This window comes from Bufo gargarizans, chromosome 1, assembly GCF_014858855.1.
Source record: "Bufo gargarizans isolate SCDJY-AF-19 chromosome 1, ASM1485885v1, whole genome shotgun sequence".
Taxonomy (NCBI): Eukaryota; Metazoa; Chordata; class Amphibia; order Anura; family Bufonidae; genus Bufo; species Bufo gargarizans.
In genome coordinates, this window is record NC_058080.1 from 501,019,390 (window position 1) to 501,047,187 (window position 27,798).

At 42.4% G+C, this 27,798-nt stretch overlaps 1 protein-coding gene across 4 annotated transcripts in view; it reads left to right on the forward strand.

Annotated features, from left to right (window-relative positions):
* The first annotated feature begins 5,781 nt into the window (after nt 1-5,781).
* RIPK3 (receptor interacting serine/threonine kinase 3) overlaps nt 5,782-27,798 on the forward strand; it is a 63,568-nt gene continuing 41,551 nt past the window's right edge. The window contains exons 1-6 of one of the 4 annotated variants that reach the window (XM_044274856.1): nt 5,815-5,844; nt 6,756-6,827; nt 11,238-11,333; nt 11,741-12,747; nt 16,841-17,162; nt 18,828-18,961. In XM_044274856.1, the coding sequence (XP_044130791.1) occupies nt 12,614-12,747; nt 16,841-17,162; nt 18,828-18,961 (590 nt within the window). In that variant the 5' untranslated portion in view covers nt 5,815-5,844; nt 6,756-6,827; nt 11,238-11,333; nt 11,741-12,613. Of the gene's footprint in view, nt 5,845-6,755; nt 6,828-11,111; nt 12,748-16,840; nt 17,163-18,827; nt 18,962-27,798 lie in introns of those variants that run through there. The other 3 variants (XM_044274848.1, XM_044274833.1, XM_044274839.1) reach the window with 3 other exon arrangements.

Sequence of the window (27,798 nt, forward strand, 5' to 3'; positions counted from 1 at the left end):
TTCAACACTGATTTTACAAATGTTGTTCACCCTTTAGGTGTTCCACAAGAGTTATTGGCAAATGGAGATTAAATTTCAGAATTTCTATTTCTGGTAACCTTGCCTCACAAAAATGTAATATAGATAAACCAAAAATCATATGTACCCTAATAATAGTCCCAACAAAACTGCCACCTTATCCCGTATATTCCAAAATGGGGTCACTTTTATGGAGTTTCTACTCTAGGGGTGCATCAGGGGGGCTTCAAATGGGACATGGTGTAAATAAACCACTCCAGCAAAATCTGCCTTACAAAAACCATACGGCGCACCTTTCCCTCTACGCCCTACTGTGGGCCCGTACAGTAGTTTACGGCCACATATGGGGTGTTTCTGAAAACTTCAGATTCGGGGCAATAAATACAGCATTTTGTTTGGCTGTTAACCCTTGCTTTGTTACTGGAAAAAAATTATTAAAATGAAATTTGAGAATTTACATTTTTTGGCAAATTTTCCATCTCCATTTGCCAATAACTCTTGTGCAACACCTAAAGGGTTAACAAAGTTTGTAAAATCAGTTTTGAATACCTTGAGGGGTGTAGTTTCTTAGACGGTATCACTTTTATGGAGTTTCTATTCTAGGGGTGCATCAGGGGGGCTTCAAATGGGACATGGTGTAAATAAATCAGTCCCACAAAACCTGCCTTCCATAAACCATATGGCGCATCTTTCCCTCTACGCCCTACTGTGTGCCCATACAGTAGTTTACAGCCACATATGGGGTGTTTCTGCTAACTACAGAATAGGGGCAATAAATATAGCATTTTGTTTGGCTGTAACACTTGCTTTGTTACTGGACAAAATTGATTAAAATGGAAAATTTGAATTCTCAAATTTCATCCCCATTTGCCAATAACTCTTGTGCAACACCTAAAGGGTTAACAAAGTTTGTTAAATCAGTTTTGAATACCTTGAGGGGTGTAGTTTCTTAAATGGGGTCACTTTTACGGAGTTTCTATTCCAGAGGTGCATCAGGGGGGCTTCAAATGGGACATGGTGTAAATAAATCAGTCCCACAAAATCTCCCTTCCAAAAACCATATGGTGCACCCAGTTTTGAATACCTTGAGGGGTATTTTAAAAAACATTTTGGTAAATTTGGTATTTTTTTATAAATATAAATAAAAAAATGTTTTACTTCATTTTACCAATGTCATGAAGTACAATATGTGACGAAAAAACAATCACAGAATGGCCTGGATAAGTCAAAGCGTTTTATCACCACTTAAAGTGACACTGGTCAGATTTGCAAAAAATGGCCTGGTCCTTAAGGTGAAATAAGGCTGTGTCCTAAAGGGGTTAAAGGACAGCTAGGTGTTTGACCCCCTCCTGGCTGGAAATCAGCCCAGCAGCACACGCTGGGAAGAAAATACCTGTCTTCCCAAACCACACCCTTCCCTGTGTCACACAGTAGTTATGCCCAGTTATGTGCCCCTTCACAGTAGTTATGCCTAGTTATGTTCTGCCTCACAGTAGTTATGCCCAGTTATGTGCCCCCTCACAGTAATATCCCCAGCTGTGCCCCCTCACAGTAGTTATGCCCAGATATGTGCCCCCTGACAGTATTATGCCCAGTGGTGCCTCCTGACAGTAATATGCCTACGGTTATATGCCTAGCTGTAATCCCGCACGGTAATATGCCTAGCTGTAACCCCTCACAGTAATATGCCAGTTGTGCCCCCTCACAGTAATATTCTCAGTTATGTGCCCCCTCACTACAATATGCCCTGGTGTGCCTCCTCATTGTAATATGCCCAGCTATTCCCCCCTTACTGTAATATGCCCATCTGTGCCCCCTGACAGTAATAGGCCCAGCCGTGCCCCTCACTGTAATATGCCCAGTAAAATGCTCCCTTCACAGGCAGTAAAAAAACAAACAAAAAATTCCACATACTCACCTTGTGCCCCAGCAGCAACAAGAGCAACAGCAGGACACACGTAGCTGCCGACCGGCCCTGCCCCCTGCCAGACCTGCAGTGTGGAGCATTGGTAGGGAGAAGAATAATGGAGCAAGGAGCCGTCGGGCGGCTCTTGCTTCGTCATAGGCAGCTGTCTCTCATTAAATAGTAATTAAATATTAGTAATTAGAATATTTTAATAAGCCATTGAGAAATTTGAGGTGGCAGAGGGAGACCTGGTTGTGAGCCATGCATCATTAAATATGTGGAGTTTACTTGCCTGATATTAGTTTGGAAATTTTTTTAATTCTTTGCACTCTGGAGAGGTACATTTGAGGTGTGTGCAAGGGTCAGAGCAACCATACTTTTTTGGTGGTGAAATCGCAGTGCTTCAATCAGCAAGGTCTTCTTGGAGGAGATTTGGTGGCTGCACAGCAGGTTAGGAAGGGGCATAGCTATAAGACCTGATTAAAGAGGTAGGCGCGTTGATAGGTTAAAACATTCAGGGCCTGGGCCCCAAATGTGCTGCCTGCCAGCTATATACAACTGTATTGCCATCCTCAGGATGGCAATACAATTGAATATAATGCACTGGAAGAGCTGAAGGACCTTTGGTGACATCACAGGTCATGTGACCAGCAAAACAGGCAGTGGTTGGGAAGGACCTGCGATTATGTCACCATCATGTGACCAGTGCAGGAGAGGACGGCAGTAAAGAGGAGAAGAAGCTGTAGTGATGGCTGCTACATGAGGAGAGAGAGGCAAGTGAAGGGAGAGGCAGGGCAATGCTGGGAGTTGTGGTTATTTAACTGGGACTGTATATTAGGGCTGAAGGGAGGAATGTTATTTACATGGAACTGTGTGTTGGAGGTGGCTGGGGAGGGCGTCATGTTATTTACATGGAACTGTATGTTGATGGTGGCTGTAGGAGGGAGTGATGTTATTTACATGGGACTGTATGTTGGAGGGGGCTGGGGGATGGAGTGATGTTATTTACATGCGACTGTATGTTGATGGCTAGTGTTGAGCGAACTTGTGGTTTAAGTTCGGCGTTTAAAGTTCGGCCTCGGGTTATCGAAGAATCCCAATATGGATTCCGAATTCCGTTGTAGTCCATGGTAGCGGAATCAATAATGTGATTCTTCGATAACCCGAATCCTAACTTTAGACGCCAAACCTAAAACACAAGCTCGCTCAACACTATTGATGGCGGCTGTGGGAGGGAGTGATGTTACTTACATGAGACTGAGTGTTGGAGGGGGCTGGGGCTGGGGCAGGGTGATATTATTTACATGGGACTGTATGTCGAAGGCGGCTGTGGGAGGGGATTATGATATTTACATGGGACTGTATGTTGGATGAGGCTGTGGGAGGGAGTGATGTATTTTTACATGGGACTATATGTCGGAGGTGGCTGGGGGAGGCAGTGATGTTACTTACATGGGACTGTTTGTTGATGGTGGCTGTGGGAGGGAGATGATGTTATTTACATGGAACTGAATGTTACAGGGGTCGGAGGGAGGGAGTGATGCTATTTACATGGGACTGAATGTTGAGGGGCAATGTTATTTACATGGGACTGTATGTTGAAGGTGGGTGGTGGTGGGGAACTATGTTATTTACATGGGACTGAATGTTGAGGGGGTGATGTTTACATGGGATTGCATGTTGGAGGTAGCTGGGGAGGATGCGATGTTATTTACATGGGACTGTATTTTGGAGGGGGCTGTAGATAGAGAGGGATGTTATTTACATGGGGCTATATATTGGAGGGGGCTGAAAAGGTGGTGTGATGTTATTTACATGGGACTATATGGCGGAGGGAGGGAAAAAGTGTTATCTACATACCGTATATTGGAGGGGCTGAAGGGAGGGGAGTGATGCTATTTACATAGGACTGTATTTTGGAGGGGGCAGGAGAGATGGTGTGATGTTATTTACATGGGACTGTATGGTGGATGGAGGAATATAACTACAGGAGGCACTGAAAATCCAGGGGACACTATAGGCATTCGTATTACTACTGGGGGCTCTATAGGAGGGACTTAAGATCCGCCTTATTTCTACTAAGAGCAATATGGGCGGCCTTATTATACTGGGGGCTCTGTGAGGATTTTAATAATACTGAAGGGCTCTTCTACTAATGGGGGCACTCTTGGGGAGCATTATTACAGTTGGGGGCACTGTAGGGGGCAGTAATACTATTAAGGGCATTCTAGAAGGGAATTACTATTTGTGGGACTATGTGGAGCACTATTACTATGGCGGCAACAATATTTCTTCAGTATAGTATTAGGGGGTATTGGGGGCACATGTCAGCGAGCAGCAGGGTTACACTGTGGGGACTCCAGGTTGGGAGATGATAATAGAAATGTGAGGAAGCTAAGATGTCCGTGTGTCACACTCTGCAGAGATGAGGTGGCTGAAAGAAGTTGTCGGGACCAAATGGAGAAGATGATGACAGAGAAGATCTACATCAGAGGAGACGTCACCTGGCAGGCCCTGGATTTGACAGGCATGTGCTGCTGTATAGCAAGTACACGAAAGTGTGGTGTGTGGGGGAGAGGGGTTTTTGCGACTTAGAGAACTGGGCCATATTCATTGGGGCTTGGGCCCCGAATCTTTTGAGACCCTAGCAACGCCCCAAAGAGGTATAGGTAACTAGCAGGTGACCAGTGACTTACCAAAAGGGACTGGACGTGGGCAGTTAGTTTCGTGACCCGACAGTGAGACAAGGGGTCCTGCCAGTAACATAGTCTGGTTGAGCTGCTGTCATCAATCCTGGCCTCTCTTAAAGGGGTTCTCTACCTTTTGAACAAAGTTAGGGTCCTTGCTCCCCGCTGGACCTATGAAGGGAAGTATATTTCTCTTCTCCCTGCTGCTTTGTTATGGCTCCTTCCATTCGTGGTACTGAAGTATGTCAAATTCTGCAATGGAATGGGTTCTTGTGTACCATTGCAGTCAATGACTGTCTGCAGCAGTGATGTGTCTCCCAAGCTGCTTGGGGAACATATCACCACTGCTGCCAGTCATTGACTGCAGTAGCACATGTGACACCCATCCATGCCAGAAGTTGACAAGCATGGACCAGAGCACTGCAAATGGAAGGAGTCAGAACTCAGTGGTTAGGAGCAGGTAAGTATATTTCCTTCCACAGGTCTAGAGGTAAGGGGGAACCCAACATTTGTTTAAAATTTGGAGAACCCCTTTAAGGGAGACCAGGACAAACCACAGTATGTCAGGTCGAGCGTGGGGGAACAAACATTTGATCAAAGGGTGGAGAACCCCTTTACTGTATAGAGGGATTGTAAATGAGTAAAGAAAGTAGCTTGTGTTTCTGCCAAATCTGGTGTGCAGGTGTTATTCTGTCTTAAATGTTGGGAATATTACAGTAAGTTTACCATGTGTTACTTATTACTTATCAACAGTGGATTTAAAAAATATTGTGGAATTTCCTTTTTTACATCCACTCTCCAAAAACATTTATGGAAACTAAATGCTAACTTATATGTACCCCAGAATGGTACTAAACAACCAAATTGTGCTGCAAAAAACAAGTCATTTTATGATTTTTAAAGTTTCTGTTTCAAAATTAGAGAAATAAAAATTGAAAAATAAATCTTTTGGACCTCAAGGTCAAATATCACTTGATCCTCAAGGGGTTGACAGCAGCTTTTTGTAGCATTTCTAGAGTGAGGAGTTTCAACGGTACAATTGTGTTATAGGAGAAAATGAACATGATTTAGCGTTCAGTGATTGAGCAGTACATGGTCTACATGCATTCAATGCACATCTTGAAGAGTCTCTTGCCTAGTCACTCCCCTTGTGGGTGGTGGGAGGGGGTGGCAGGACGTTGCATCACATTAACCAGAAGCTTTCCTGTATATGTGTGTGAAGTAGGCAGCAAGGTGAGTACAGTATACCAGACGTTTATTGTAAGGTGGTGACATGTTTCTTTGCTCGAGGACATCTGCTCTATGTAGTCCAAGCGGCGTAGAATCAAGCAGGGGGCATCAGCAATCACTAGCTTCCAAGAAACTGTGTGAGACAGTTCATTTCCTGTTTAGTCAGCACATGCTGTGTCTGAATAAAGTTCTCTGCACTGTGTGGTTTGTCCATGAACAGATCTGCGAAACTGGAAGCACAAGAAGCATATCCGAGAGTGAGACAAATGTCTGTGCTGGGTTTTGTTAGTGCTTTACTTCTCTGTATGAAGTTCATTGGGAATCACTGAACATACAGATATGTTCTATACAGATGAAACTTTAAACATTAGAATATTGTGCAAAGTTCATTTATTTCAGTAATGCAACTTAAACAGTGAAACTAACATATGAGACTCATTACATGCAAAGCGAGATATTTCACGCCTTTATTTGGTATAATTTGGATGATTATGGCTTACAGCTTATGAACCCCCCAAAGTCACAATCTCAGGTCCCCTTTGCTCAGGGGTATGGATGAATTAGCTGACTAGACTGTGACACTTTGAGCCTGGAATATTGAACCTTTTCACAATATTCTAATTTTAAGTTGCATTAATGCAATTCCTTTAAATTTGTATTACTTTTGCACAATATTCTAATTTTGAGTATTAATGCAACTCCTTTTAAGTTGCATTACTGAAATAAATGAACTTTTGCACGAGATTCTAATTTGTTGAGTTTCACTTGTATATGGGGTCTCTCTCAGGCATAGGCATGGCAATTATACTGTATATGGTTCATGCTCAGATATTTGTAGGGGTCCCCAGGAGACACGTTGCACATAAAACAGATAAAATTGTGCCAATGTTCATTTTTTTCTTTCTATCTTACAGGTCTTCCACCCAAACACCTATATGTATATGCATAAATACATAACCTGCAGCTTTCTCACAACAAACTGTACTGTAAGTAAGCACTGAGACTGGCCACTTAAAAATCTTAAGCTACTATACATAAGATCTCCATCCAACAGCTATTTCTCCTTACTCCACCAAAGACATACGCAGTCGGCTTAATGACAGGATATTTGTTACTAATGCCAACTAACTGGTTTGACTTTGGGCTAACCCTGAGGGTGCTTTCCTGGTGATTCCCTGGTACTCATCCTTTAACCCCTGTACATGGATCTGGAATTCGTTGCAAGGGATCAACCAGACCGCTACCTCGTGGGATAGTCCCAGTATAGTTGGCAGCTGTCCTACTATAGTCAGGCACCAGAAACTTGGGGTGCAGAAACCGCACCAAAATTGCAGCAGCAGTCTAAACAGTCACTTAGACTTGAATGCTGGTTTCAGAGATCCAGACAGCACACTGGTAGCATAGATAAAGGCAGACACAGAATGGACTTGTAGACAGTCCAATATATGGCAGAAGGCTAATGCTCATGTATCGGATAAAATCCTGATGTTGCACATAGCAGAGCGTGCACGCCAAAGAAGGGTGCCCTAGCCGAAGGCTGTTCAAGTTGGCCCTATATCAATTAATATGGCAGTGGAAACAACGGAGCAGAAGGAGCTCCATAGAGACTACCATGCATGAAGGCAGACCCTCTGCGGTCTCTGCTATGTGCATCCAATAGTATGAATCTGCCGGCACTCGACCACGGCGTTCGTGCTGCAGCGGGAAGGAGTGAAACTCCACGTGTAATTCAAAAAAAGATCCTGGCAGCCGTCAATTGCTATTCGAAATATTCTTTTATTTTGTCATAATAATATGTCTTATGACGCGTTTCGGCTCAACAGCCTTTATCAACAAAGTTACATGCAGGTATTCAGTATCTTCCTTATATAACAATTACAAGTGATACACTGGTGACGTCAGACGCCCAGCTACGGAGGCAAGTGAAATAACACCAATCAGCAGCTTTGTTTCATTATATGCATGCAAAAAACACAAATCCTGACAATTCCATGAAGAAATAAGTAAATAAACTAAAATCAAATAAATGGAGATACCGTATCTTTTAACCGCAGGATCAGCGCAAGGATTTCTATAAAATAATATAATACAATAATAAGAATCAGGGATCGAAACATTGTTACAAACGCATAATCTCATACTCACGATTTAAACCTCTAGGGCATGGATGTCAAACTCATGGCCCTCCAGATGTTGCAAAACTACAACTCCCATCATTCCCTGATAGCTGTAGTATGCCCAGGCATGATGGGAGTTGTAGTTTTGCAACCGCTGGAGGGCCACGAGTTTGACATCCCTGCTCTAGGGTGTATGGTAGTGGTAACAATAAATTCTTTGTTCTATTCGTGGATTTATGTTTCCCTATCCTGTCCTTAACTGCCTGTATAGTTTCGCCTATGTATGCTAAACCACAAGAGCATTTTATCATGTAAATAACGTTAGTGGATTCACATGTAAAGAAGTCCCTAGCTTTAAAGGCTTGTCCCGTATGTGGATGGTAAAATTCTGTTCCTTTGATGATATTAGAGCATTGGAAACAATGGAGGCAGGGGAATGTGCCCCTCCTCACTGTTCCCAATGTACTCTGTCTCATAGTCACTCTACAACTGCCCAGATCCGCACGTACCAATTTGTCACGAAAACTAGGGCTTTTTTTGTTGCAAATCAGGGGAGGATTTTTAAATTCCTCAAACCCCGGGTATGTCTCAGTCAGTATGTGCCAGTATTTTCTCACTATTCTGTCAAAACCTTGTGGTTTAGCATACATAGGCGAAACTAAACAGGCAGTTAAGGACAGGATAGGGAAACATAAGTCCACGATTAGAACAAAGAATTTATTGTTGCCACTACCATACCATTTTGACAAATGCGGACACACAGTGTCACAATTAAGGTTCCAAGTATTAGAACAAATCAAGAAGAACTAGGAGAGGTGGTGACATCAAAAAGACTCCTTTTACGGAGAGAAGCCTACTGGATTCATACCTTAGATACCTTACACCCTAGAGGTTTGAATCATGATTATGAGATTATGCTTTTGTAACAATGTTTCAATCCCTGATTCTTATTATCCTGCGGATGAAAGATACGGTATCTCCATTTATTTGATTTTAGTTTATTTACTTATTTATTCATGGAATTGTCAGGATTTGTGTTTTTGCATGCATATAATGAAACCAAGCAGCTGATTGGTGTTATTTCACTTGCCTCCGTAGCTGGGCGTCTGACGTCACCAGTGTATCATTTGTAATTGTTATATAAGGAAGATACTGAATACCTGCATGTAACTTTGTTGATAAAAGCTGTTGAGCCGAAACACGTCATAAGACATATTATTATGACAAAATAAAAGAATATTTTGAATAGCAATTGACGGCTGCCGGGATCTTCTCTTGAATCTGCTATGTGTATCACCAGGATTACTTCTCATATGTAAGCATTAGCCGCCTGACAGATATCAGGCATGGCATTCCCCATCAAACATCTGCTCTGTCAATGCCCTCGCCACACCAATTTACATAAGACTGCAGTAAAATGGAGAGGTTACCCTTTCAACTGCACCTACACTCTAACCATCGAGTACTACCTGCTGGTTGACTTGCAGAGGACCTCCCAACAACAGAAATAGTTACTCCATGGTCCCTTATCACTTATAAAAGTACAGTTGCACCATCAGACAATTCCTGGTCGGTTCCCTGTGGACCTTCACTACATTTATATCATTATAACTATGTACAGTACAGACCAAAAGTTTGGACACACATTCTCATTCAAAGAGTTTTCTTTATTTTTATGACTATGAAAATTGTAGATTCACACTGAAGGCATCAAAACTATGAATTAACACATGTGGAATTATATACATAACAAAAAAGTGTCAAACAACTGAAAATATGTAATATTCTAGGTTCTTCAAAGTAGCCACCTTTTGCTTTGATTACTGCTTTGCAAGCTCTTGGCATTCTCTTCATGAGCTTCAAGAGGTAGTCACCTGAAATGGTCTTCCAACAGTCTTGAAGGAGTTCCCAGAGATGCTTAGTACTTGTTGGCCCTTTTGCCTTTACTCTGCGGTCCAGCTCAACTCAAACCATATCGATTGGGTTCAGGTCCGGTGACTGTGGAGGCCAGGTCATCTGGCGCAGCACCCCATCACTCTCCTTCATGTTCAAATAGCCCTTACACAGCCTGGAGGTGTGTTTGGGGTCATTGTCCTGTTGAAAAATAAATGATGGTCCAACTAAACGCAAACCGGATGGAATAGCATGCCGCTGCAAGATGATGTGGTAGCCATGCTGGTTCAGTATGCCTTCAATTTTGAATAAATCCCCAACCGTGTCACGAGCAAAGCACCCCCACACAATCACACCTCCTCCTCCATGCTTCACGGTGGGAACCAGGCATGTAGAGTTCATCCGTTCACCTTTTCTGCGTCGCACAAAGACACGGTGGTTGGAACCAAAGATCTCAAATTTTGACTCCTTAGACCAAAGCACAGATTTCCACTGGCCTAATGTTCATTCCTTGTGTTCTTTAGCCCAAACAAGTCTCTTCTGCTGGTTGCCTGTCCTTAGCAGTGGTTTCCTAACAGATATTCTACCATGAAGGCCTGATTCACACAGTCTCCTCTTAACAGTTGTTCTAGAGATGTGTCTGCTGCTAGAACTCTGTGTGGCATTGACCTGGTCTCTAATCTGAGCTGCTGTTAACCTGCGATTTCTGAGGCTGGTGACTCGGATGAACTTATCCTCCGCAGCAGAGGTGACTCTTGGTCTTCCTTTTCTGGGGCGGTCCGCATGTGAGCCAGTTTCTTTGTAGCACTTGATGGTTTTTGTGACTGCACTTTGGGACACTTTCAAAGTTTTCCCAATTTTTTGGACTGACTGACCTTCATTTCTTAAAGTAATGATGGCCACTCGTTTTTCTTTACTTAGCTGTGTATCCACCTGACTTCTCCACAACGCAACTGATGGTCCCAACCCCATTTATAAGGCAAGAAATCCCACTTATTAAACCTGACAGGGCACACCTGTGAAGTGAAAACCATTTCAGGTGACTACCTCTTGAAGCTCATCAAGAGAATTCCAAGTGTGTGCAAAGCGGTAATCAAAACAAAAGGTGGCTACTTTGAAGAACCTAGAATATGACATATTTTCAGTTGTTTCACACTTTTTTGTTATGTATATAATTCCACATGTGTTAATTCATAGTTTTGATGCCTTCAGTGTGAATCTACAATTTTCATAGTCATGAAAATAAAGAAAACTCTTTGAATGAGAAGGTGTGTCCAAACTTTTGGTCTGTACTGTACATTCTGGAATATCCAGTCTGACTTCATTGTGACATTTGCCTGCACTGAGAGAAGGGGTTTCCATTAATCCTATTTATGTATCCTACAGTATATCGCAGATCAACGTTTCATCGTGAAGCTTCCACTAAGCGCACCATCTTCCTCATATTGGAGAATCTAATGTAATTTGTATGGACTGGTACTGGTCAGTGTTACTAGGTTCGGTTTTTACTGGCACCCATAGTTAATATGGGTATCTTTAGCCGCAAACATAAAAATTCCTAACATATTCTTGATTATGTGTGTATTGTAAATTATGTCTCTGTTTTACACTAAATATTGCCCCCTGATGAACCATTGCTCAATGGCGAGACAGGTTGGGGCTTTAGAATAGGGTACTCATTCTCCGTGGATTTGTTATAAGTACCCATCCGATCACGGAGCTGTTGTTTATTTTCTAATTGTGGTTTGTACATTAAATTGGTCTTGTTTTCACTACCTATTAGTGGTGCTTTTGCATTTTTATCTACCAGCTAGGGCCTTTAGCTCTGGGGCTCCTTATCTCTTATACAATGAAAATTGCTTATATGAGCTATATATCGTTACATCTAGGTTTAAATTTAGTATACTCTCTTTGGAGATCAGTGATTTGTTAACTAAAAGACAAACAGAACTGACACTGGCAGTACAGGATAACATAGGCAAGATGGAAACAGAACTTGGAGTACAGCAGGAACACAAGCAGGAAATAACGCAGGATAAATGCAGGTAAATCACAATAGCACTAGACAAACACTTTTGCTGGTCACCAGGGAACCTAAAGCTCAGGCACCGTCTGGGTGGAGTGTGCTACTCAGGTACCCCTAGCCATTTGCTGAGGACAGAGGCTGGAGTACTAGGTAGAAGCATGGGGACAGCAGCATGGTGAGCAGTGGGGCACCTCTGGCACAGGGGAGAGAAGGGCAATGACAGCCATGGGCCGCTGTCCTAACGGTACTGATTGCATATTTATTTTAATGGGAAGTGGGAAATAAACCATTGTCAGACCCTCATGGGTACAATTTATCAGGCATCCAACATGTCATTGGAGATTTCGGTGGACAGTCTGGTGGCACCACAGTAGGTCTTATGCTGATCCTACAAAAATTAACAGGAAAAGCCAACTTCTATCTAATTTGTATGGTCAGCTTTATCAGACAAGCTAAACACTTAAATGGATTGGCGCAAAAACAACAGTGATTAACTGTCTAATAGGTGATAAATATATGACTGTGAGGGGTCCATTTACTCTCTCAGTCCCATGCGCCACTAGCCAGTAAACCAGGGGACTCAGGACCACCGTTCTTTTGATTGGTGGGGGTCCTGAGTCCCCTGTAACTGTAATTAAAATGTAAAAGAAAACAATTATTAATTCAAAGATCTTTCATCACCTCTACTGTTGCTTTTGCTTTCTTCAGATTAAATGGAATGAATCTCTCTTGAGGAATGAATAAGGAAACACTTGTACCAGTCACATTGCTAACTGATTGGGTCCAAATTGACCAGGGACACTTTGGATCTGTATACAAAGCAAAGCATAAAGTTTTTAAGGTTGATGTGGCAGTTAAGAAACTTAAAGGGTAAGTTTAATTTGGCCTGAGTGTTATGTTCATCATAGATTATGTGCATAATACAGTAATTAATAGAATCACATACATTAACATTTGATTTGACAGTTTTATGTTGTTTATACATGTTATGTTTCCTGCTGAAAGGGATGTCCACCGTGGACGATCCTCTCTCACTAAGTAGGTCAGGCATCAACCTACTGATCACAGAGGGGAGCCACCACAATTACCACTTGACAATTGCACACTTTTCCTAAAACAGTGCTACAGTCAATGAACTTAAAGGGAATTATTAATGAAAACCAGATACTGACACATAGCTTAGAATTTATCAAGGGCTTTATGTTAAAATACTGGCGTACAAAAGTCGTAAAGTTTTGGTGCAAGCACTACATCCACAAAAGAAATTTGACTTTTGGCTGCTTGCCACTTTACCAACCAGTTAGAAGAGTTTAGCTGACCTGGCAGTTTTACTAATATGCATGTTAGAAACTAGCATAAATTATAGAGCAAACCTACAGGTGTCAGTCTATTATTAGTGTATTAAAACTCCAAGATTTCACAATTTTTAATGTAGATCGTGACATGAAAAATTAAAAAGCACTGAAAGTTCTTAAAAATATCTCTAACATAAAAACATGATTTAATAAATAAGTCAAGATACATTCCCTTTAAAAGGTCAGCACTTATGTAGTTCTAATGAGTTGTGATCAGGGTACATCACATCCATATGCCTCAACAGGGCATGTAGAAAGGGTTTTCCGGTAAAAAATAAAATAAAGGGTGGTCTATGTTTATTGTTCTGAAGCGGCGATGTGCCATACACCCACGTGATAACCAAGATTTGATGCAGGGGGAACGTGGGTGTATGGCACATCACTGCTGCAGTAATTGCTTTAATAAAGCGTTCAGAAATATTTTTAAAAAGGCACAAAAACCCTACCACATTCAAAATAATATCTTATGACAAACAACGAAAAAAAACACAGATAATTGGTATCCTCAGGATAGCTCATCAACATCGGATAGGTGGAGATCCAGATTGTCAGACATCATCTGTTTGAGGAGAATAAGTGCTGCGGCCTCCACCAGTTACTAAGCACAGCGCCATCCAGTCTCTATGTTTGGTACTGCAGCCCAGACCCATTCACTTGAATAGGACTGAGCTGCGCCTAGGCCAGTGACGTTACATTTATTGGTCAAGTGGCCTAAGTGTAGTGTCACCAGAGTGCCACAGTTGATCAGATATATCAATATTAAAATCTCAGACAACTCCTTAAAATTATTATATTCTTTACTCTCCAAGCGGTCATGTAACCACAAGGGTCTGGGGGTCTGTGTGAGCTGCCGGGTCTCAGCGGACCCAGATCAGTTCTGCAGTTAGGCTGTACAGCCTTGTACAACCTTTCTGAGGGCTGTATTCCCCCTGTAACTGGGGCTAACTTGTTAACACCAATCACCAATAAAGAAATGTAAAGTTAAATGTCCCTCAGATGAGTTGTTGGGTGGAGAGAATGGGAGTGGTAGTTCTGACAGAGGCAATCCTTCTCCAGCTCTCCATTTGGTTGCTTATAGTTGTGTCGGGAGGGGGCATGACCGTTCTTCCCCTTAGGGCACACTGTGGTGTCAGTGGTCTTCTGTCTGGTGGTGGTTTGGGTTGGTGATGTAGTTGTGGCATGTAAACCAGGGAACCCTGTAAGATAAAAGTTCTGGCAAGCCACAATCCCAATGATGAGGCCAGTTTAAAAGAAAAAAAAAAAAACTTACCTTCTCTCTGGCTGTGACACTCTCAGCTGTGATTGGAAACAGGGCAGTCTCCTCCTCCCTGTACCGATGCTATTCATTAGCATACCAGCCTGGGAAACTGCAGGGGGGGGGCACAGCGGGCGAATGGAGCAGCGCCCAGACAAACTAGTAACCTGCTAGTTATTTCAAGTCTGGACCCATGAAAGGTCCTCTTTAAGCAAGTTATTTCCACAGGCTTTTTATCACACACTACTCCTCAAAGGCCAATATGCTCCTAAATAATCCTCAATTGCTTCCTCAAAGGCTGGTTTATTGTACCACTCTGACTCTCATGTGGGCTGATGATTCCTCAACCTGCTATTTGCTTCTTGTCTTAAAGTGGACCTGTCACCAAAAAATGCAATGCAATCTGAAAGCACCATGTTGTAGAGCAGGAAAAGCTGAGCAGATTGATATATATTTTTGTGGGAAAAAATTCTGTAAAACGTGGTATTTATACATTTATATCTCAGTTTTTTTCCACCATATGTGAACAGCATCGATACAGGAAGGAGGTGTTATCAGTGATTGACAGCATTGTGTGTATAAGTGTACATAGAGAGAGAGAGCTGTCAGTCACTGATAACTCCTCCTTCCTGTACCGATGGATAGTCACAGGACTTCAGAAGTTTTACTGAATCTTTTCCCTTCTCTATATCTTTTCTCCTTCTCTATAACCTGCTGCTTTCAGATTATATTGCATTTTTTGGTGGCAGGTCCTCTTTAAAGTCTCACAACACAGTTCACTGTGCTACACTCAATAATCTGTAGCAATTTCTCCCTAAGGGTACTTGCGTTTTTCTTTTCCGGCATAGAGTTCCGTCACAGGGGCTCTATACCGAAAAATAACTGATCAGTTTTATCCCCATGCATTCTGAATGGAGAGCATTCCGTTCAGGATGCATCAGGATGTCTTCAGTTCAGTCTTTTTGACTGATCAGGATGGAGATAATACCGCAGCATGCTACGGTTTTATCTCCGGCCAAAAAAACTGAAGACTTGCCTGAATTTCCATAGGAAATGTATTAGTGCCGGATACGGCATTCAAAATACCGGAATGCCAGATCCGTCCTTCCAGTCTGCGCATGCGCAGTCCGGTAAAAATGTGAAAAAAATATCGTATGACAAAGGGACAGACGGATCCGTTTTTGCAATGCATCTGTAAGACGGATTCGGATCCTGATCAGTTTTAAAATGCAATCAGTTGGCATACGTTTTGCTGGATTCTTCTGCCAAAAGTGTGAAAGTAGCCTAACGGGATGGTGGATCAGCCCCCACCTGGCAACTGTTACCTAGGCCTGTTAACTCTTCTAAAGCCTGTAAAAGGGAAATGCCTCACACCATTTTTCCCACAGATATTAATCCTTTTAGCAGTGGGCTACAAGCATGCAGCATTTGCATGACTTTATTGGTACATAAAGTGTAATAATAAAAATAAAGACAACAAAATAAAAAAGGTAAATGGAAAAAAAAGGCCACCACATGCCACACGGCAGCTTCAAGCCCCGCCCTAGCAACTATAACCAATATGTGCCATATATCAAAAAGACCATTATTACATATTGCACTGTTAAAAAAATTTTGAAAAACAGACTTTTTCCTCTTTTGTTTACATTTTGCCTTTTTATAAAAAAAAAACATAGTAAAATAAAAACATAACATAAGAGCAATCAGTATCACCCCCAAAAAAATTAGAAAAAATGATTTACATAATCAAATGAAAAAATGAAGTTATGACTTTTGCATGAACTTTTGCATGAACTAAAAAAATTTTTAAATGCACCTTGTCAGGAAGAGGGGTAAATGACCTGATCTTGAACTGGTTAAGGAGACCAGCTGTGTATTGAGACTTACTGGCAATACTCCATGGGCGAATAATATGCAAACAAGTATCTCCCAAAGAAAGAGAACCATCTTGCTAGTGCCACCTTCTGGAAATGGCTCCCTAGAGCCAATGTGTGATCTTTTAACAAGCCTTTGTGCATGGCAAGGAAACACAGCCAAGCTATTTAACTCATAGGGAGCCAATTCTAGAAGGTGGCACCAGTGAGACGATTCTCTTACTCTGCAAAATATTTACCTCTTTGCATACTTCAATTTGTGTAAAATGAAAGGCAAATAGAGTTACAGTATGGGCACATACCATTCTATCCGTAATATGACTGTGTGCATGATGCCTAAGACCCACAAAAACAGAACACGCTGATTAAACTACAACAGAGATAGGTGACATCCATACAATGAGTATAGACAAATTCAATTTTATTGGAAAGAATTATGTAGTGCTGGTATCATCTTTCTGCTTTGTAATTGGTTACAGGAATATATCACAGGGCCTTACAGATCTCTGTTCTGAGGCAGAGAAGATGAATTCTGCCTCAGCCAGCCCTTTCATAATCCGCCTGTATGGGATCTTGAAGGAAAATCTGCATGGAATTCCTGGTATCGTGATGGAATATATGGAGAATGGCAGTTTATATACACTAATGGAGAGAGTTAATCCCATTCCTTGGGCCTTGAAATTTCGTTTCATTTATGAAGTGACATTAGGAATGAACTGGCTGCATAATCTGTCCACTCCTCTGCTACACTTGGACCTCAAAACAAAGAACGTTCTAGTAGATGAGGGGCTCCACATAAAGGTTATTAACCATTTCACTAACTAGAAATGCTTGTTATAGCAAACTGGGCATTAGGGATGAGCGAATCTACTTCGGATGAAACTTTGTTTCAATACTGTACGGAGCAAAGATTTCCAAGTGGTACCTTGGAACCGAACCCGAGTTCAAGAAATGTTTTTTTACAGTACAAATTAATTTATGAAGTTATTGCGCAAAGTCTCACGAGACTTTGCAAAGCAGTAACTTCTGCTCATCGACGCCAATACATTCTAATACTGTCCGAAGTTTTATGCGAATGGACTTCGGATGTTTCATCCGAAGTCGATTCGCTCATCCCTAGTGGGCATTGAACTGTTCGAAGACATAACATTTTTGTGTTAACATGATCTTTCATAAATCTAATCTCATGCCTGTGGTGTTACACTTCGATTAAGTGCTGAACCTGAGCAGAGGGTTATCAAATTTGTACAAGGCCAGGCATTATGACCTAAGGCTGGTCCTATAGCTGTCAGATAAGCGCTTCTGCGACCTCTGTTCATACATATGCCTGCGTAGGACCCGCCTGACCTGAGACAATTGGTGCTTGGTAGGTGGGCACAGATGTGTTTTGATCAAAATATATTGGCTAAGTGTCTCAGATATTATCATATCAGAGTGAGGACTCTGTCCATATATAATGCTTGCATCTACTTTATTAAGTGCATTATTATCTTATTTCTGTGATTTTCTTGAAACTCAACCCATTCTCATCTTCCATCGAAGTTAAGTCAGGAGGTGCTCATACAGTTGACCGAACCTGGTCTAATGTTGTCCAGGATTTTTACTAACACCCCACACTCTGACTGATCAGCTATTCCAAGTAGCTCTGACGCCAGCAGTAGGTGCCAGACCTACACAGCATCATCCATTGAGCTGGTTACTGAAGCTATGCTCCCATTGAAGTGATTGGTAGCAGTGCTGCAGTAACCAGCTTTTTTTTACCCTGACTCTCCGATTTATATTTATGAGGCCATTCTGAACTTTAATGGGGTTGACGTAAGCAGCTGGGAAGCAAAGTAACGGTTCACTCTTACCATGTCAAATGCCCCACATGGAGCAGAATAATATCAAAGCAATAAAATGTTAAACTTAAATCATGGATACATAAGTCACTTTGGCCAAGTCGCGATTTTACCATTATGCAGAATCTCCAACACAACACATTTGGAAGCGGTATTAGGGTACAGCCACATGGTCAGATTTCTGCATGCAGTTTTGTAAGCCAAAATCAGGAGTAGCTCATAAAAGGAGAGAACGTATACAGGACAGATACAACTTCTCTTTTAGTTAATTCACTCCTGATTTTGGCCTCCAAAACTGCATACAGAAACCTGACCGTTTGGCCACGCCCTCACAACCAGAAAATGTCAGAGATCTCAGGTTTTTATACTGTATTGTATAATAAAGCCTAAGATGGAGGGGGCAGGATCACTGATTTCTAAATGATCTTCTAGAAAAAATTCTTTCCTAAGCCATTTTGAAATGTTTTTCTACATCAGATAATCTCTTTAGGGTATTTCTCCTTAGCATTGTAGACATCATCAATCTCTGAAGATAATAAATAATTGTGTGCAAAAAAAACTATGAATCAGTTGTGTTCTATGTTATGTTCCTCTTAAAACCTTCCATTTCTGGTTGCAATTTCAGATCTCAGACTTTGGCTTGTCCAAGTATACAAGTGGACCTGAAGACTGTAATGGGGTTGGGGGTACCCTGGAGTACATGCCACCTGAAGCATTCCAAGAAGGGTACCAGCCAAGCGCATCAACCGATGTTTACAGGTAAGTAAGCATGATTCATATTTTTATTATATACTAGCTGAAGGACCCAACTTCGCATGGGTATATTTCATCTATTTCATTTAAAGTTTGTGTGTGTCAATAAAATATATATATCGACAGTATCCACTGTAACAGTGACATCTACAGTACCCTGCCCCCTTAACAGTGACCTTCACAGCCCCCCACCCCTTAAAACTGAACCCCCCACAGTGCCCCGTCTCCTTAAAATGGGACCTCCACAGCAGTCCACCCCCTTAACTTTGACCTTCACAGCAGCCTGCCCCTTTAACAGTGAGTTCCACAGCACCCCACCCCCTTGACAGTGACCTCCAAAGAGGTGCGCCCGCTTAACAGTGACCTCTACAGCACCCGCCCCTTAACACTGAACATAGGTTATAGTCCCCTTAACTGTGATCTCCACCATTCCCGGTCCCCTTAACAGAGACCTCCAAAGCGACTGCCGCTTTAACAGTGACTGCAACAGTACCCCGCTCCCTTAACAGTGACCTCCACCGTACCTACTCCCTTAACAGTGACCTCACAGTACCCCGCTGCCCCTTTAATAGTGGCCTCCACAGTACCCTCCTCCCTTTACAGTGACCTCCACAGTGACAGCTCCTTTAACAGTGACCTCCACAGCAGCCTGCCCCTTAACAGTAACATTCACAGCGCCCTCCGCTTTAACAGTGAACTCCACAGCGGCCGCCCCTTTATTAGTGACCTCCACAGTACCCCGTCTCCTTAACAGTGACTTCCACAGAGCTCCGTTTCCTTAAAATGTGACCTCCACAACACCCCGTCCTCTTAACATGGACCTCTAGAGCACCCCACCCCTTAAAGGGTTTCTACCACCTCATTTTGACCTAATTAGCTCTCAGACACTAGCGATCTGCTAGTGTCTGATCTACCTAACAATGCTATTTTCAGACCTTTGTGTAGATCCGTTTCACAAAAAAACTAACTTTTATTGATATGCTAATGAGCCTCTAGGTGCTATGGGGGCGTCTTTTCAGCACCTAGAGGCTCGGTCTACTCACACTGTATGCCGCCCCGCTCGTCCGTCAAGCCCGCCCATCTCCTCTAGAATGCCATCCTCCATCTCATTTATCGGCCGAATTCTCATGCCTGAACCGTGTGCGTCGCAGGCGCAGTGAATGTCTGACCGCCCCCTGCACAGACATCTCCACTGCACCTGCGCCGATTACGTCAGAGTGCTCCGAGGAACAGATGGCACAGGCGCAGTGGAGATGCCAGCGCAGGGAGCTTTCAGACAGTCACTGCGCCGAATACAGACGCACACGGCGCAGGCGCGAGAATTCGGCCGATAAATGAGATGGAGGATGGCATTCTAGAGGAGATGGGCGGGCTTGACGGACGAGCGGGGCGGCATACAGTGTGAGTAGACCGAGGTCTGAAAATAGCATTGTTAGGTAGATCAGACACTAGCAGATCGCTAGTGTCTGAGAGCTAATTAGGTCAAAATGAGGTGCTAGAAACCCTTTAACATTGACCTCCATAGCGGACCTTCCCCATAACTGTGACCTCCACCGTTCCCTGCCCCCTTAACAGAGATTTCCACAGCGCCCACCCCTTTAACAGTGACCTCCACAGCATCCTGCCCCCACATACATACACTCAGCTTTATATATTAGATAAATGAAACAAAACTCAATATTTATTACCCTGATTCCGCGGTTTACATAAACACCCCACATGTGGTCGTAAACTGCTGTACGGGCACACGGCAGGGCGCAGAAGGAAAGGAATGCCATACGGTTTTTGGAAGGCAGATTGTGCTGGATTGGTTTTCTGAACGCCATATGTTTTTTATTTTTCTGCCGATCGTCTTGTGCAGGGGCTAGTTTTTTGCAGAAAGTGTTGAGGTTTTTATTGGTACTATTTTTGGGTACATAGGATTTTCTGATCATTCATTATTACACTTTATGGGGCAAGGTGACCCAAAAATTGGCTGTTTTGGAACAGTTTTCATTTATTTATTTTTACAGTGTTCATCTGAGGAGTTAGGTCATGTGATAGTTTTATAGAGAAGATCGTTACGGACGTGGCAATACCTAATATCTATACTTTTTCTTATTTATTTAAGTTTTACACAATAATAGCATTTCTGAAACCAAAAAATTGATGTTTTAGTGTCTCTATAGTCTGAGAGCCATAGCTTTTTTATTTTTTGGGCAATTATCTTAAATAGGGTATCATTTTTTGCGGGACGAGGTGACGGTTTGATTGGTACTATTTTAGGGGTCATACGCCTTTTTGATCGCTTGCTGTTGCACTTTTTGTGATGTAAAGTGACAAAAATTGCTTTTTTTTACACAGTTTTTATTTTATTTTTTTATGGTGTTTATCGGACGGGGTCTATCATGTGATATCTTTATAGAGACGGTCGTAACGGACGCGGTGATACCTAATATGTGTAGTTTTTTTATTTTTCATTTTTTATAGGAAAAGGCAATTAATTTTTTTAATTTTACATTTTTATTTATTTATTTTTACTTTTTTTTTTATCAAGTCCCTCTTGGATCTTGAAGATCCAGTGGGGCTGTACTATACTTTGCAATGCTCTTGCATTGCAAAGTGTAATACATTCAGATGCCCTGTAGGTGGCAACAGCGGAGGCTTTTGCAAAGCGTCCGGTTGCCATGGCAACCATCGGGGCTGCCATCGCAGCAGCCCCGATGGTGGAGAGAGGGAGCCCCCTCCCTCTATTAACCTCATGGTTGCCGCTGCCGCGACATCTATGGGGTTACAGAACTTACAGCAGAGTGTCAGCATAGAGCTGAAACTCTGATGATGGCGGCGGCTCAGGAATGGAGCCGCCGCCATCAAACACAGCAGGGGGGCAGACCGAGCGGGGGGCAGCGCTGGAAGGGGGGGTGGATGGTGTCACGCCAGCAGGAGGAATGGAGGGGGCGGACTCAAGGAGGGGGCACTGTGGATACAAGATGGGGCACAGATGGGGGGGCTGCACAGATGGGGGGGCTGCACGGATCGGGGGGGCACGAGGACACTGTGATTTCAGGCTAGCGCAGATCAGAGCCTGAAATCGGCATTTTTTCACTGCCGCGATCCGCTTGGTTAGTCTGTACAGACTAACCAATCGGATTGATTGCCGGCAAGGGGCCACTCTGATTGGTCCCTTGCCGGCATTACTGCACTGTATGCTGTCCGTGACAGCATACAGGGCAGGGGCAGAAGCTTTAATCCAAGCACTTTGCAGCGCTTGGATTAAAGAGCTGCCAGAACATTTATATACGTGGTAGCTGCACGGGGTATGTGCAGCGATCACGTATATATACAGATTGAGGTCGGGAAGGGGTTAATGATGTGTTAACTTTTTTGCACTAACTGTGACTGTTAAAAAACATAATAAATTGGTCCAATATATACAGACATTATGACAGCACAAGCCGGAGGACCTTACTTGGGCTACTTACTATAACATTGGGAATCGGTAATTGCAATGCTGGAGTTGACCACCATAAAAAGACCTCCTCCCCACAGTTACACTCCTTAAATGTGACAATCGGTATTCTAGATATTCTCAAGATGGCTTCATTTCTGTCTGATAACTGACTGTAAACTAACTCATGACTGTCATGAACTTTTAGTCCATGTTCTAAAATCACTGCAGGCTCCCTTCCTGCCTATATATGAGGTGACATAAAATCCATCTTTACATTTTTATCTTGCCGTTGTGAGGCAGTGACAGGCCTCATATATGAGGGAAGATATGTGTCTCCTAGAATGGTGCAGGAAACCTATTAGAGGAGATGCATATCATGGTTTGCTGTATTTCACCTGAGACGTGTCATCAATGTGCCCGGCCTTGGTGGAGTAAAAGTCAGTCGCTAGTGCGTCCACTAGGATAGATAGTGGACACTGTTGGTACTTAGTATAGTTGGTATCAGCTAATCCGGGTCTGGTATTTATTGGGAATAAGCAAAGAGTTGGGTGGGTGCTTATTCCCCACGATCCACTCTGGGTTTTGCAGGTGGCCCATGTCCATGGTTCTGATTGAAAAGTCAGCGGCCTCTTTCACACGAGCGTGTCGGATTGGCTCCAATGTTCATTGAAAACTCGCATCATTTTGCAAGCAAGTTCAGTCAGTTTTGTCTGTGATTGCGTTCAGTTGTTCAGTTTTTTTTCCGCGCAGGTGAAATGCGTTTTGATGTGTTTTTCACACACGTGATTAAAACTGAAGGTTTACAAACAACATCAGTGAAAAACGCACTGCATCCGCACTTGCTTGCGGATGCAATGTATTTTTCCCTGAAGCCTCATTCACTTCTATGGGGCCAGGGCTGAGTAAAACACGCAGCATATAGAACTGATAACATAGTAACATAGTACATAAGGCCGAAAAAATACATTTGTCCATCCAGTTCGGCCTGTCATCCTGCAAGTTGATCCAGAGGAAGGCAAAAAAAAAAACTGTGAGGTAGAAGCCAATTTTCCTCACTTTAGGGGAATAAAAAATTCCTTCCCGACTCCAATAAGGCAATCAGAATAACTCCCTGGATCAACGACCCCTCTCTAGTAGCTATAGCCTGTAATATTATTACACTCCAGAAATACATCCAAGCTCCTCTTGAACTCTTTTAGTGAACTCACCATCACCACCTCCTCAGGCAGAGAGTTCCATAGTCTCACTGCTCTTACCGTAAAGAATCCTCTTCTATGTTTGTGTACAGTAATTAGATCTCCTCTCAGTTGTCTTTTTTCTAAAGTGAAAAACCCTAATTTTGATAATCTTTCTGGGTCCTGTAGTCCATCCATTCCAGTTATTACTTTAGTTGCCCTCCTCTGGACCCTCTCCAGCTCTGCTATGTCTGCTTTGTTCACTGGAGCCCAGAACTGTACACAGTTCTCCATGTGTGGTCTGACTAATGATTTGTAAAGTGGCAGGACTATGTTCTCATCACGGGCATCTATGCCCCTTTTGATGCAACCCATTATCTTATTGTCCTTGGCAGCAGCTGCCACTGTTTTTTGCAACTTAGTTTGCTGTTTATTAAAATTCCTAGATCCTTTTCCATGTCAGTGTTACCGAGTGTTTTACCATTTAATAAGTACGGGTGACTTGCATTATTCCTTCCCATGTGCATAACTTTACATTTATCAGTGTTAAACCCCATCTGCCACTTATCTGCCCAAGCCTCCAATCTATCCAGATCCCTCTGTAGTAGTATACTGTCCTCTTCAGTGTTAATTACTTTACACAGTTTAGTGTCATCTGCGAAAATTGATACTTTACTATGCAAGCCTTCTACAAGATCATTAATAAATATATTGAAGAGAATAGGGCCCAATACTGACCCCTGAGGTACTCCACTAGTGACAGTGACCCAATCTGAGTGTGTACCGTTAATAACCACCCTCTGTTTTCTATCACTGAGCCAGTTACTTACCCACATACAGATGTTTTCTCCCAGTCCGAGCATTCTCATTTTATATACTAACCTTTTATGTGGTACAGTGTCAAATGCTTTAGAGAAGTCCAGATATACGACATCCATTGATTCGCCGCTGTCAAGTCTAGAACTTACCACCTCATAGAAACTGATTAAATTAGTCTGACATGATTGATCCCTCACAAAGCCATGCTGATATGGCGTTATTTGCTTATTTCCGTTGAGATGCTCTAATATAGCATCTCTCAGAAAACCTTCAAACTGTTTACCCACAACAGATGTTAAACATACCGGCCTATAGTTTCCAGGCTCTGTTTTTGGACCCTTTTTGAATATTGGCACCACATTTGCCATGTGCCAATCCTGTGGGACATTCCCTGTCAATATAGAATCTGCAAATATCAGAAATAAGGGTCTGGCTATGACATTACTTAATTCCCTTAGGATGCGTGAAAAAAAACACTCATGTACACATCCCATTGAAATGAATGGGTCAGGATTCAGTGCGGATGCTATGCGTTCACGTCATGCATTGCACCCGCGTGGAAAACTCGCTCGTGTGAAGCAACACTGGCCTGTGGACGGTTCTATGTGAGTCCCGAGCCTGTATCACTCTGTTCTTGTCTTATGGAGGGACTACCTGACCCGGCTGTACTGCGCTGTAAGTTGGCTGGAATTGTCAATAAACCGGATTGACGAAGTGACTTTGTTGGGTCCCTGCTTTTCTTCAACACTGGTCGTAGGAGCTGACGGCTTTACACCGTACACAATCTTTTATTTGTGGTTCAGACACACAAAGTTAATTTAAAGGATCACTTAATGATATTCCAGGGAAAAGGGCAAAAATGTGCTCCTCTTTTTTACTTGAGGCCCTGGCATAAAAAATGGGAGCTGCACAGATAGATTGAACATCTAATACAACATAACAGTAGTGTGGAAATAGTTTGTATGAATTTATCCTGCAGTTCAGGCAAGTTCATATGAAGCAAGCTGGCATCTGAACAAAAACAAACATACAGTTGGAAGAAAAAATATGTGAACCCTTTGGAATTATATGGATTTCTGCACAAATTGGTCATCAAATGTGATCTGATCTTCATCTAAGTCACAACAATAGACAATCACAGTCTGCTTAAACTAATAACACACAAATAATTAAATGTTACCATGTTTTTATTGAACACACCATGTAAACATTCACAGTGCAGGTGGAAAAAGTATGTGAACCCTTGGATTTAATAACTGGCTGAACCTCCTTTGGCAGCAATAACTTTAACCAAACGTTTCCTGTAGTTGAAGATCAGACGTGCACAACGGTCAGGAGTAATTCTTGACCATTCCTCTTTACAGAACTGTTTCAGTTCAGCAATATTCTTGGAATGTCTGGTGTGAATCGCTTTCATGAGGTCATGCCACAGTATCTCAATCGGGTTGAGGTCAGGACTCTGACTAGGCCACTCCAGAAGGCGTATTTTCTTCTGTTTAAGCCATTCTGTTGTTAATTTACTTCTATGCTTTGGGTCATTGCAACACCCATCTTCTGTTGAGTTTCAGCTGGTAAACAGATGGCCTTAAGTTCTCCTGCAAAATGTCTTGATAAACTTGGGAATTCATTTTTCCTTCGATGATAGCAATCCGTCCAGGCCCTGACGCAGCAAAGCAGCACCAAACCATGATGCCCCCACCACCATACTTCACAGTTGGGATGAGGTTTTGATGTTGGTGTGCTATTGCCTCTTTTTCTCCACACATAGTGTTGTGTGTTTCTTCCAAACAACTCAACTTTGGTTTCATCTGTCCACAGAATATTTTGCCAGTACTGCTGTGGAACATCCAGGTGCTCTTGTGCAAACTGTAAACGTGCAGCAATGTTTTTTTGTGGACAGCAGTGGCTTCCTCTGTGGTATCCTCCCATGAAATCCATTCTTGTTTAGTTTTTTACGTATCGTAGATTCGCTAACAGGGATGTTAGCATATGCCAGAGACATTTGTAAGTCTTTAGCTGACACTCTAGGATTCTTCTTCACCTCATTGAGCAGTCTGTGCTGTGCTCTTGCAGTCATCTTTACAGGACAGCCACTCCTAGGGAGAGTAGCAGCAGTGCTGAACTTTCTCCATTTATAGACAATTTGTCTTACCGTGGACTGATGAACAGCAAGGCTTTTGGGGATACTTTTATAACCCTTTCCAGCTTTATGCAAGTCAACAATTCTTAATCGTAATTCTTTTGTGCGAGGCATCATTCACATCAGGCAATGCTTCTTGTGAAAAGCAAATGGTCAGGGCAGCTGTAACCAACACCTCCAATCTCATCTCATTGATTGGACTCCAGTTGGCTGACACCTCACTCCAATTTGCACTTGGAGATGTCATTAGTCTAGGGGTTCACATAATTTTTCCACCTGCACTGTGAATTTTTACATGGTGTGTTCAATAAAAACATGGTAACATTTATTTCTTTGTGTGTTATTACTTTAAGCAGACTGTGATTGTCTATTGTTGTGACTTAGATGAAGATCAGATCACATTTTATAACCAATTTGTGCTGAAATCCATATCATTCCAAAGGGTTCACACTTTTTCTTGCAACTGTATATATGCACCAATGTTTCAGCTCACCACAGCCACTATATACAACCAAGCTATCCTCCCAGGTCAGTGGTGCTCTGTGCCTCTGCTCTGGCCATGGTAGGGCGTTACATAGGATAATTTCAGAGGATCTAGCAGACATCACTAATATTGGTTACAGTAACAGAAATATGTTGGCTGCATCAAAACGAGGACATAATGGAAATATCTCACAGTTAAGGCTCATTCAGATGGCCTTATGCTGTCCTTAAATGTGGATCCTTTTTTTGCGGGTTAGATGCTGTTCTATTTACTTCTATGGGGCCTTTTCTTCCATTGCATGGCTCAGCAAAACAAATGAACCATGTCCTTTACTTGTCAGTGAAAATCAGGACATGGCCCTATTGAAGTCTATGGGGCAGCAAAAAAACTGAATACAATCCATTTTTTTGCAGACAGCATGCGGCTGTCTGAATGAGCCCTTACGTGTACAGTCGTGGCCAAAAGTTTAGAGAATTACATAAATATAGAAAATTGGAAAAGTTGCTGCTTAAGTTTTTATAATAGCAATTTGCATATACTCCAGAATGTTATGAAGAGTGATCAGATGAATTGCATAGTCATTCTTTGCCATGAAAATTAACTTAATCCCAAAAGAACCTTTCCACTGCATTTCATTGCTGTCAATTAAAGGGCCTGCTGAGATCATTTCAGTAATCGTCTTGTTAATGAGCACAAGGCTGGAGATCATTATGTCAGGCTGATTGGGTTAAAATGGCAGACTTGACCTGTTAAAAGTAGGATGATGCTTGAAATCATTGTTCTTCCATTGTTAAC